Source organism: Acanthaster planci, linkage group LG10 (genome assembly GCF_054643075.1).
Source record: "Acanthaster planci isolate LZ-2023a linkage group LG10, COTS_SCS, whole genome shotgun sequence".
NCBI classification, from domain to species: domain Eukaryota; kingdom Metazoa; phylum Echinodermata; class Asteroidea; order Valvatida; family Acanthasteridae; genus Acanthaster; species Acanthaster planci.
In genome coordinates, this window is record NC_141786.1 from 517,065 (window position 1) to 530,390 (window position 13,326).

General features: G+C 38.2%; 2 protein-coding genes across 21 annotated transcripts in view; one reads left to right on the forward strand and one right to left on the reverse strand.

The window, feature by feature from the left end:
- Positions 1–13,326, forward strand: part of LOC110990617 (uncharacterized) — a 271,293-nt gene that overhangs the window by 150,678 nt on the left and 107,289 nt on the right. The gene's annotated exons all lie outside the window — the stretch shown is intronic.
- LOC110988921 (fibroblast growth factor receptor-like) overlaps positions 1–13,326 on the reverse strand; it is a 94,023-nt gene that overhangs the window by 58,314 nt on the left and 22,383 nt on the right. For 18 of the 19 annotated variants that reach the window (XM_087142022.1, XM_087142032.1, XM_087142031.1 and 15 more), the window contains one exon: positions 12,802–13,104. In XM_087142022.1, coding sequence (XP_086998148.1) covers positions 12,802–13,104 — 303 coding nt within the window. Of the gene's footprint in view, positions 1–3,783; positions 5,071–5,336; positions 5,437–5,784; positions 5,882–6,363; positions 6,476–6,566; positions 6,690–7,096; positions 7,285–8,151; positions 8,263–8,398; positions 8,615–8,741; positions 8,804–9,102; positions 9,134–9,552; positions 9,682–9,959; positions 10,188–10,400; positions 10,422–10,593; positions 10,891–11,189; positions 11,520–11,615; positions 11,901–12,254; positions 12,561–12,801; positions 13,105–13,326 lie in introns of those variants that run through there. The other variant, XM_022252892.2, reaches the window with a different exon arrangement.

Sequence of the window (13,326 nt, forward strand, 5' to 3'; positions counted from 1 at the left end):
TCTGAGACACCTCAGTGCATGTACATGTAGCATATATAACATGCATCATACCATAAATAAAACATGATTACACAGTACAAACCTGATAAGTAAATATACATGTACATATAAATGTATGTGTACATCCCGCACGCGTTATCACTAATAACTTTGTGACGAGTTAAGGGCATCTTGTTCAGCGTTGCTGTCTTCGCTTGAGGTTTACAGAAAAACTGCACAGAGAGACAGAAAACACAATGTCAATCATAAATAGAACTATGTCCCAGAGATGTACTTGGGCATGTACCAATATAAGGGACTTGTTGGCCCCTTTTTAATTTGTATCTGCACCCAACATTTCATTTATTTCCGGTTTGCCACGAAAGTTAGGTTCTATGCAGTAGTTGCATGAACGCTCCGTGGTCTTTATATCAATTTTGGCGTGTAAGACAACCTCCGAATGCAATTCCGATAATAATACTTTAAACCACGCCAACCAACACAAAAACTACTCAGCCACAGTGGTAACAGTCTTTAATTTAAGATGAATAGCCCTAACAATACCGAACATGGAGCTGATGACTTACTTCGGTGAAAGCAGAACAGTTCAACGACAACGACGAATATTTCCAATGCAGATGTCATTTTCAAGCGTGTTGTAAAGACCGTTGATTCTACGATACAGGAGTGATGCAGATTCAGTGTATTTATTACTGAACTCGCTGAATGTATGCACCGAGTTTGAACCCGGAAATTCTTTTTTATTCTGAATCACTAAACTGTGTAGACATTACAAAAAGGAGGAACAAGGGACCGTCGTAAACTGTGAACTTTTTAAAAATGGCCGACAGGGTAGACCTCTAATGTATACATGAAGTTCTCATTGCAAAGTTCGACCTTCGGCCCAACAAAACTGCATTTGAAGTAAGCTTTTCCAGAAGTGAGACTACTTCAAATGGTATTGATGGTTATTTCAACTTTAAAATGTATGTAGCGTACATGTATTGCAGTGTTCGACCTTGGGCCAGATGGAACAGCAGCTAAAGTCAAAGTTTCTAGAACAGAAACTATTTAAAAAGTATTGGTGATTATTTAGCTATACGTGTAAAATGAGTGAAGGGACGTCAAGCCCCGTACTTTAGCGACATGGCTACTGGATCTCCTTTTTCGGGGGGGGGGGGAGTATTTGTTCAAGTATAACTAAATATACTGAATTTTAACTCAAAGAGAAATGTTTATTAAACTATTTGTTTGAATGAGTCCTAACAGCTGTTGGCTGAGGACGAGGATGAAAGAACTTTGGCTGATACAACATGAACCAGCTAGTTCTGCTGTCACTTCTGTTGGTATTGCGTTATTTCTCATCATTAATACAATACATTTATCGTTTTATCATTGTATTATTGATATATAATTTCTGACGTATAAAACCTCCTTGCAAATGATGTCAAGGTTTACAGGAGTTTTTAGGTTACATACGGTGCTTAGACAAAATATCACAAATTTGCAAAGCTTCTCTTGACATCGCTATTTGTGACACGTGAATTGAACTTGGACGAAGGAATTGAGAAAGTACCAAAGTAATATGGGATCACAGCTTACTCAGTACTAATTTGATTTTAAGTTGAAAAATATACAAACATGAACCAAACTCGTGAGAACGTAAACAAAGTGAAACGCTTACCAATACCCCTGCTGGTTGTGGATTTGAATTCATGTGTGCCGAATGAAAAAACATAAGCCTTACCAATTCTCGACAACATAATCGTAAAGGGATTGGTACCATCAAATTCTTTGCACCGCGTCTTATTTTAGAATAAATCCAAAGCAAATTATATAGCCACAATAACGATGTAACCTTGCATGTATTATGGGAAACGTTTTCTTTTTTAGTTGAAGTCAAAAAGAATAATCACCTGGGGAAAGATGAGTCGGAGCTATCGCAGAGGATATTGGTTGCAGTGTTGAATCGCCCATTCAAATTGTTCAATGTTTCTGTCAGGTTCAGTACATGTCCTTCACCAAAGCTGTCATAGTAGTCGAGTGGAAAAGAATTGTTGTCTTCCAAATCATTTGAATACATCGAGGCTGTGTGGCATGCAGTGGACTCCTTATGGATTTTCAGGCACTTGCATAAACCTGTTCTGAATCACTACGATTAATAATTTGTAAATATTTTAGAATGTTCTCACTCTTTTAAAGAGGGAAACAAATTGCCCTTTTCTGTGTGCTGAAAATGCTTTCATGTAGCCTGGATGTAAATATTGACCTTTTAAATTTGTAATAACATTGTAACAGACCAATATATAGGGGGCGCATGTTTATGTAAAATAGCATAAAAATACCTAATTCGATTTGAAATTTAGCACGAACCAATCTTCGCGCGCAAATATAGAGCCTCTCGAGGTCCTTTCTGTTTAACTAATCGACAAATTGATATTTTTAATTTTTTTTATCTATTTATTTATTTTTTTTTGTAACGGCTGTACCAGAAACGTTAATGCAGTGGTATAGTGAAATGCTAATGTTTTCAAAGCTTGGTGGATATAGACTGCTCTTGTGACACATTACCGACCCTACAAGTATCACACGGATTGCTTATTCATAGTAATACTCCATAGAAATTAAAACAGAACGAAATGGACTAGTGTGAAAATACGGATAAACCTGTATAATGCCCGGATCACTAAAAATGCAGCAAAGGTAGTGGTACCTTAGACTGGTATGATCATAACAACCGCCGCTTATACTGTGAATGCTAATATCTAGTACGAGACAAGTGGTATGTATTCCAGATTCAAATGCATACAAACTGACCATACGATACCCCTGAACAAGATTTCTGACCTACACATTTGGAACAAGATGTTTGTCAGTGAAACGTATAAAAACGTCGTGTTGAACAGTATGCAAAGTATAAGATGACATATCCATCATTTAGTACGGTTTTACAAAGTATACATATTACATCTACAGTGTTCCCTTTAAAGCGTCTTTATGAGCGTTTACAGAATTGAAATATATGTTAAATTATGTATACAGGTTACATTTTATCAAAGTATAACGTCATTCCGTCTGCTCTGTCTTCTCTGTCAAGTTTCCAAATTTGCTCGGGATTCGGTGCCACCGACACGGCACCTGGAATGGCAAATACTTGACGAGTGCACCTTGCAAATACATGCGCTAATTACTACAGCGAATCACCCAAAATGTTTTGTGCGTACAAAGCCTGAAAGTTCCCAGCCTCTCCCTGCAATGGCGGGCTCGTGGAACCCTAGGTTTGGGAAAAAAAGTGCAGTCCTTTAGAATGAGTAACTTTGTTCTATTCTCACCTCTTAATGAAATAAGCGAAAGACCACCTTGAAATATTTGATTGAGGCTGAAGTTTAGCTGACCTGAAACAGAAATTTCCTGCTGCAATAGCCTCTAGCTTCCGAAAATCTACAGTATAATTCATGAAAATAAATGCATTTTAGTGTTCTCGTATAGGCAGATGAAATACTACGAAATAATATGCTGTAGTACATATAGTCTTAAGGTAAAAGCTATACACGTAAAAATTGATCAACAAATCGGCTGGAAATCGTGCGTTGAAGTCCTGCTGCGAACGCTTGTGGCTTTTTTCACAAGCCTTCGGAGGCAAACACTGAGTATACATTGTTACAACACACTGCGGGCAGGGCAAAAACTCAAAATTAATTAACATTTTTCCCCCCGCAAGTTCATCCTTGAGAAAAAAAAACAGATCAAAAAATTAAAGACAGTGCAATTTAGCAAGAAATAAACTCAAAGGAATAAACAGCGTTTTAGAAAACAAAATCAAATTTTAATCTAACCTTTTCTGACAAGAACTGATCGATTAACGCAAGCCGTCCCTTTACATTACAAAACATGAATGGATGATAAATGGATGCAAAACCCAAAATTCTAAACGATCACCAAACGATTTTCCAAAATGAGAAATACAACATACTTTCTCAGCATCTATCTAAATCAATGAAGAAAGAAAACTGATGGTGCATTTTGCAAGTATTTGCAAGTGTCACAGTGTGATTGGGCATAGAGCCCACTATAATGGGGTTTTTACGTTGTTTATAATATGACAACAGACGGGAATTGTCTCTGTCCAACGTCTATGGCTTCAGTGTCTCAGTACATCAATAAATACTGACATCCGTTTTTTCCGTCATAGTTTCTTCAATATAACAACAATCATTAAATTTTTTGATCTCCTTTTATGAGAAGTCCTTCGTCTTCAACAAAGTGGGTATAACGCAAACTTACAAAATAAAAAACACACATATATATGTACTCGAGTTGATTTACTTTTAGCAGGTCAAAGGCTTTGAAAACACATTTAAGTTATTTGTATATTTTTAACTGATTATTTTTAAAAACAAAAACAGTTTACATTAAAATTTACACGTTGTTTCCTGTTAATTTAAAACCATATTTCCAAAAAGCTATCTGCCAATTTTTACATAATATTCATAATTACGAAACTTTAACAACCCATTTGTGAGGCTGTCTAGGACAGGAATTGACCTTATTTGTGATTAATACTGGGACAGTTGGGTAGCAATGACCATGAGATATTCTGGGGCCAAAATACCGGAATATTTTAGTAGTTATCTAATCTAATAACAAGGTGCGGCTTACTCCTCAATTTTATGGAACCTTCTTGGCAAACTTTTCATTCTAGTTGAACTGGAAGGTCGGTTAATAAGAACCAAAACAGATTAACAAAAGGGATGATGAAGTCACTATTGCTCAAGTTACAGATTGCGGTAGTGATAACTTGATTGACAGTGAAATTGATTTCAGTCAAGCATATCGAAATTGTACCTCAGTTTTAATTGCAGTGAACTGCATTCCAAACAATTTTAATCTCAATTAAATGTTACTCAAACATAAATTTCACTTGTTGAATGTAGTACACTCAATATTATCATTCCCTGCTAATGTAGAGGATGCTTTTGCCATCATCACAATGGTTTATATCCTTTCTTTCTGCTAGATCCTCTCATCAGGAGAGTCTGGAATTGTGACTTCGTATTGAATCCCTTGATAGTCTGACAACGTTATACACTCCTGGAAAAAATACGAAAAGGAAGTTTAAAAGTCGGCAAAAGAGCAATAGCGAGTAGATTTTTAAAAATGTGAACAGATTTGACATTTTTACACGTTTACCTCTCTTGATACCTCAGAAAAAGCTTTCCACTGCATTTTTTGTTAAGACGTTTTCAACAAAGGTAAAACGAATTTTTGGATTTCGTTCATTAGGAAATAACCTTCTCACAGATCAGTTTGAAGTAGGCCTATACAATTGGTACACTGTTCACCACACACTGACTTACATGTGGTGACTCGAGTGCTTTCTCCAGCTTCTGACCGATCTCTGTGAAAGACGGTCGTGCGGTAGATTCCTCCTCCCAACAGGCCAACATCATCTGATATCTACGATAATAAAAACACCAATCAACAAATTAATTAATAGGAATAGGGCACACTTGCGGTTGGCATCCTTGCATCTACATGTAGTGTTGGGCCACCAGCCAGATCAGGGGTTTATGCCTGTTACCAGGGGTTACCTCCTGCTGTGCATTGCCTATATTTGAAAATGGAAGCGCCTACGTCTTACGGTTGGAAAAACCCCTAAGTATAGAATACAGTATAAACCATCTAGAGCGGTTGTTTTGTAAATAAATAAAAAAGAATAAAAAAGATCCACCACCGGCCTCTAATTCGCAGATCTTATTTCACACTCCTAAGCCATTCACGATTCTCTAGAAAATAATAGCTTACATTTCGTCTTGGCAGTGGTCGGGTCTTGGCATGCGGTATCCTTCCTGTAACTCAGTTATCATTGTCTTGGCACTCATAGTAGGATATGGACGAGCACCTGTAACATATTGCAACACAAACCAAATGGTTTCATTTCCAGATTTAATTTCCAGTAGAAATATATTCCGAGAATTATTATGAAAGTTTATCGTTTTGTCAAGAGCTCAAACAACCTTTCCATACACTACCTTAAATTCATGTTACACAAAATTGATTTTACACAAACGTTGCTGCTATTGTCCCCGCATGCACACGACCAGAGAACTGAACTCAGGGACAGGTGGACACTTGTATTCTAACTTGTGTCGATTGGCCTGGACAGCCGTTTATATTAACATTTTAAGGTCACGCCAGTAACTAGTTCGAGGCATGAAATCACTGTGCAAGCAACCGCGAGTGATCACTACTGACCCACTTTGTGACAAGGATCTCCAATGTCCCGCGGTGATAAATTATTTGAAGCTGCAATTTATTTTGCCTTAAATTGAATATAATTAGGAAGGAGACATCTTTTAGATAAAACTCCAAGTAAAATCTCACCAAGTGTTACGATTTCCCACAAAAGTATACCGTAAGACCATACGTCACTCTCCGTTGTGTAGATGTCGTCAACAACTGATTCCAGAGCCATCCAACGAATAGGCAACCGTCCCTTGAATAAAAAACAGCGATATTCCAACGTTATTTTCAAATATGATATTTTATCTAAGTCTATCAAAGAGTGCAAAACAAATTGGCATTACCTCCGACTGTCTTTGGTACATTCTCTTATTCTTGATGTCACGAGCAAGTCCGAAATCAGAGACCTTGCACACCATGTTCTCACCAACTAGAACATTACGAGCAGCTAAGTCTCTGTGAATGCACTGTTACGAAGAAAGAAAATTCCAAATTACTATACCGCACAGTTAGCTAATGGTTGATGGGCCATTTCATAGAGGGGCCCTTTCATTGTGTAGGCTGATCTCCGTGAACAATCAACTTTGTGCTATTCCCATTTACAACTCTGATGTTGAATAAACTTGGTTTTTGACTCGAAGTCAATTTAACCATGGCGATTTTTTTCAAATGTGCATTCTTGTAATTACTAATAAATCATAGGTATTTGGAGGCAATTAATGTACTTGTGACAGATTTTAAATGGTATACACCTACAAAGTGCAACAACAAGAACAGCATATTTACCTTTCCGTCTGGATGAGAACACTTACCTGAAGTCTCCATATTGATCTAAAAATAGCTCTAGCTTGAGAATGAAGACTTTAATACCCACCTGCTGTGAAGCAAGGAAGGCCATACCTTCAGCCACGTCCTTAGCAAACTTGATGAGGTCTCTGGATGTCAGAGATTTACTCCTTCCATGAAGGTTGCTGTACACCTGCATTCCCTTTCCTCGACTGCTTGTTAAGAGATCTTTGAGTGGGCCTTTAGTCATGTACTCCATGATGATAAAAATCGGATCTGTGCAAACCAGAATAAAAACTCTTTCCTGGTTAAAGATTCCTAAGTTACTAAACAAAATTAAAATTGTGTTACCTGTAAAATGTTAAGAATTTGATTATGTGACGTCTTAAGCGCAAATATCAATGACACTCATCATGGACTACTTTGCCGGTCATTACTCATTTACAATGTAATTGATTGACAGGTTAATAAAGAAATTGATACTTTTATATTTAAATGATTTTTCCACAGCATCCACACAATGCAAATTTCCCGCCAGTCCCATTAAGAAGGTTATGGTTATAGTACATGTAATATATCTTGTATACGTAATACTATAGTAAATGTTAACCCTGGGGTCAACGGCGCGGTGATGGAAATCGACTGATATTACCAAATAGGATTTGAGATTTGTTTCGACCCCAGCATACACCACAAGTCTGTAAACTCCAATTGGCCAGACTCCAACCACTGCAGAGTTACATTTGTTGAAACATCAGTCACCCCAAGGAGCCCAGGAACTGGATCTCTTTGTCTACAGACGTACTGAATGGTTGTGGCTGCTTGGGTTGTGACCTGATATTACTTAGGCTTCCACAGCAGCATAATGAAATGTACATGTAGTTAGAGAGGACCTAGGGGTTGTATTAGCCACAACAGTCGTAATGGTTCAGGCACGACCGGAAACTGACCTGTGATGAAAATCTTCACGCAGTGACACCACATTTCGTTTTTGGGCGTGGCTGCATACATGGATTTCCCAAAATATATTATCTACATACACAGATTTCCCAAATTATGTTCTCGTTGAAATCCACATTGCTTTGTCATAGTGATTAACGTGGAAAACATTTTTGCCCTCCAAATCTAACATTTGTGATTTACCTCCATCATCACAAAAGCCAAGAAGCTTGACAACATTCGCGTGGCTTGAAAGTTGTTTCATGAAGTCCAACTCTCGTAGTAAATCTCCCCTCTCCATAAGATCTGCGTCATCTGAAATGTTGTACAGTATGCCGTTTCTATTAAAGGGAACTTACCATTTTCTATGAAAGACAAACATATATATTGAGCTGTGAGATATTTTAATACCATCAAGAAAAAGGCTGTCCTCACAGATCTTGCTAATTACCTCTCAGGGTTTTAACTGCTACTTGAGTTACAGTTCCTAACTGGACAATACCACTGGCTTTCGCCAGCAACACCTTTCCAAAGGCACCTTGTCCAAGTTCACGTTCAATTGTCAGCTTGTCTCGCGAGAATGCCGAGACAGTTTCAGAAATACTGGCGTAGGCCGATGTACTTGGACTACTACTGCTCTTAACAGCCAATACTTGCAAGGGTACGTCTGGAGAAAAATATGAGGTATAACAGGTATGATTATGTTGAATTGCCACTAAAAATTGTTTTAGACAACCTATACAGAAGTCTACGTTTCTTCTCTGGCCATAAAGCTGTTTATAAAAATCTCTCACCCAAGTCTTGGTATTCCACCGCCTCATTAATGACAGCACGTTTCCCCTCAGGCGTGTGTTTTCTGAAAAGTCAATAATTAGCCACAAATACGAGTAAAGAAAATAGTAACGATACATGAAATTGTGAAAGTTATTACGCCATGAGGGGGATACAAAGTGTAGGCATTTCACAATTCAATTCTGCATTTCAAAAATTGCGCCAGTTTCTGAAACAGAAATGAAAAAAATCCACGCATTTACCAACTCCTACCTCTTATGAAATTTGAAAATGATCACTTCAAGAAAAAATAGTGTAATTTGTATCTACATATTTATTTCCGCATAGCCTCAGGAAAAACCAATTTCAAAATAATAGACGTACCTGGACTCTTTCGGGACACGTTTTCTGTTTGCTGAAAGATAACAACGCGCAATCTTGTTTAAAACTAATGAAATATCAAAACAGGTGATATTGCCATTATTTTAGGACAGTGTTCTTGCCGTAATGAAAACAAACAAACAAACAGACAAACAAACAAACAAACACCCCTAGCAAACAAACAAACAAGCACATTAAAAAGTAAAACGCTAATGTGCACAATCGTCTTCACAGAGAACCAGTAAAATTACTTTCTTGACAAGAAATGTGAAACCTGTTCATAATTGGGAAGCTTAACCACATTTTTTTCAGAGTCACATCTTATGAAAGAGTTATTTTTTGCGCTGTACCGAAACCCTAAGAAGTAAAAGGCTAATAAAATTTCATCATTTGTTGGTTATTGCCCGTAATCATTAATAAAATGACAGGATTCAACACTAGCTTATACCTTACCTCCTTGTAATCCTCTGCTTCTTCTGATGTCTCTGATTGTAACAATATTCACCGTGATGCTGATTAATGCAATGATGGCAAGAATCACCAGGCCAGCGATCAATCCAGCATTACTGGACTGTCCTCGTACTAGGTTTATTAGAACAGAGAGTAAAATAACTGCAAATGTTATTTTTGAGAGTCGAAGACATGTTTTACACCATGGTCCCTCTGTAAACGTAATTATTCAGTAATGTTGAATGCTATATAATTAAGCTTCCTGACAAGCACAGAATATAGAGAGTATACAGTGCCATGAATATATGTCAATGTATGGAACAAACTTAGTACACCTTGAGATGAAAGCAATCTTATTTTGCCATCATTCTCAGGAATATCTCTAACACAGGACTTTCAATGCACCTGACCTGACAATGCAGACGTAGCCAGACTGCAGAAACCATTTCGACAATAGCTGGATCGAACCTCTTGAATGGCTAGATCTGTGTTTGTCTCGAGACAGCCCCCATAATTAAACCATGGACTCTGATCCATAAGACGAGCTTGTATCTGTAAACACGTTGATGCGTCGCCATCTTGGGGAATACCGTCAACTGATATGCTTCCTGTTTCTTGATTTGTGGTGACAACAATACCTAAACAAAAACGAAAATGCGAAGGCCACTCATTTCAAGAACCAAAAAATACACGACAAATTGCAGCATAATTTGTTTTCTAATCATGTCATCTCTTTGCTAAAGGTGTATTGTACTTTCTGAGTTACAATGATGCAAAATCAAAGTGGTCTAAGGCTACAGCTCCAACAAATAAGTACACTTGTCTCTGTTATTCCTTACTTAATGACTTACCTAAATTTTCAGGAGTGTCAGCTGTATGTAAAGGAGACGAAGAAAACAAATATAATCTTCTTAAAGAAGTACTTATCTCAAATCGGCAATACCAAAAAGAAATCAAATCTAATGAAGTACACATATTGTTACTACGATGACATGAAACGTCTGTGACAAAATTTAATGCTCGAATACATGAAGCTTGACTTACGTCGAGTCCTAAAATTCTGTTTGACGCTTTTGCCAACACCATTTTGATTCTCAGCGAAAATCTCGATCTCATACAAAGTGTAGGGAAGAAGTCCTTCAATCACATACTCAAAAACATCATCGTCTATTCTGGTCCGGGTGTCGGGGTCGAACACTGCCGTTGTTTCCACTTCGCGGTAATTGACGAAAAACCACTGAGCTTCGCCTCCATCATTCCCAGGTCTCCAAGAAATCCTAACCGAAGATTCTGTGACTGTATTTGGGTTGACTGACACATCCTCTGGTGGCAACGGTTTTACTGTGAAATGGATAATAGTTTTAAGGAACGTCTCTGTTGGTTGAGGAATAGATCTTTACAAGCTTTTTCAATGCAACAACTCAAAGTATCATCATGTTAAATTAAGTTTTCATTGTTTATTATTTCTGTGCGTTCACTAAAGGTTGACATACAAAATGAATATAAAACACACAGTCACAGTACGCCCACCCCACTGCAAAAAGGGACTATAGTACAAACACAGCTTTTATGATAAAACTTACTTATGCGGTAACTGCTATACACCTGCCAATAATCTATCTTAACCCTTTTCATCTTACCTTTATCATTCAAAACAATGGTCAGGGTATCAACCATTCCAATCCCATTACCGCTGTTGCATGTATAAGAACCGTAGTCTCCCATTGGAGTCACTTGGATGATTTTTACAATGCTTCTAATGATGAATCCATACACATCATCTCCTTCAATAATGGTATCGACCTGAAATATCCTTCCAGGATTGGTCTGATTAGTTATCTCTACACCATCTGGGCCCTGCCATGTCATCCTGGGAAGGGGATGACCCTTGGCTACACATACAAGTGTAGCATTGAAGCCAGTGTTTGCCCCAACTGAGGTATCATTCTTATTTAAAATCTCCACTCCATCTGGAATAAAAGAAAAGAAAATCAAATCTTATTTAAGCTTCTCCTTTTAAACCTAAGCCTTTAAAATTAAAATCCAGGGCAACAGACGGTTCTTACAATGCACAATGACGTCAACGGAGCTGGAATGCACAACAGGTGGTACGCCGTTGTTGCCTCGACACCTGTATGACCCAGCCTGCTCCTTTCTGATGCTGCTTAGTGTAAGGTTACTTGTACCATCACTGTAGACAGAGGGTAATGAGTCCAGAGACCCGACCCTCTCCCACGTAATGAAGTTGGTGGGTTTAGGATTGGCGTCTGCACTGCAGAACAGGATTACTGTATCGCCCTCTTCTACAGGTCTGGTTGGCATGAGAGTTGGCACAGAAAAGTCTGGAGGATCTGGACAATTCAAAGATGAATTGTTATCTTATTTGACTTGTTTTTGTGATACCTGATCTTTAAGAAAGCAACTTTTATCACAGAGAACATTTTCATACGTAAACGTAGACTTATTTTTTACACCTTTGGAGTTTTTGTACTGTGTCTTTGACAAAAACAGCGTTTAAAGTCATTTACCACGTGAAAGCAGATTTCGACTTCCTGGCCTTTACTCACCAATGTTTGATAATATCTCATTGCAATCGATGTGGCAACAACCCGACTTCTTTGCAAAGTTACGTTTCAGCTTGAGTACATAGTAAACCAACAGAAGGAAATCTAAGTTTCACATTTGAAATGTGATTTTTCACTTACATTCTACATTCAGTACACAGAAATCACAGACAGTACCAGTACAGGATAGAGTTGTCATCACACAACATTTGTATGTAGCTCCGTTATCTGCCTTAGTCAATGCACCTGTTGTCAACCTGAGTGTTGTCACGTAGCCACCGTAGTTACCATCTTCATTTACAGGAGCTGGACTTGTTTGGACGACGTTATTTTTGGACCAAACTAATGCTGTTGCCGGGTTGCTGCTATCTGATTGGCAGCTTAATTGCTCAATGCTTCCTGAGGCAGCACTCAAAGGACAGCTGACGCTAACCCTTTCAGAGCAAACTGATGAAGAGGTATAAATATCGCATTAGCTTGACTTTTGGGAGAACCGTTATTGAAATATCTTTTTACATGATCTGTAACAGACTATGGTGGTCAAGTGGTCATAGCTTTACTTAGGCAGTGTGTGGTTTGCTTTGGTTCAACAAGAATGGCTATATTTATATACTTTTTTGAGTTACCCGGTGAACGAATCAATCCAAAAGCTCTGATAACCTACGAAACCGAAGGTCTGCAGACTTACACTGAACATCAATCGGACCAAGAGATCCCATGAGCCCTGGCGTCCCTGAGGATCTCCTTGCTGCACACGTGATGATGTTGTCATTATCCTGTCTCATTGGTGTGAAATTTAGTGAGCTCATGAAGCTGTAGCGACTCCCTGATGCCGACGAGCTTGTCGTTGGTCCAGTTATAGACGAACCTCCCTCAGACCAAACCAGACTCCAATCATCAGGGTATCCCCCGTCTGCTGTACATGACAATGTAGTCAGGACATTCTCAGTCATGGATGAGCTGCCAGTAATAACAGGGGTATCTGGGGGGCCTGTGTGATTAATTGCATTCATGAATATTATCACATTGGTTAGATTTTTAGGAAATGCATATTATGTATTATACCTGGTGGACATCTCAAGCAGTAAAGCCTCGTAAATCAGAAACACTCTCATTCGTGCATGAGGTGCCTGCCTAGGGATCCTGCAAGTCAATGAATTTTATATGATTTTCATTTTGTCATCCTCACCTTACCTTTAAAATGATCATTTTC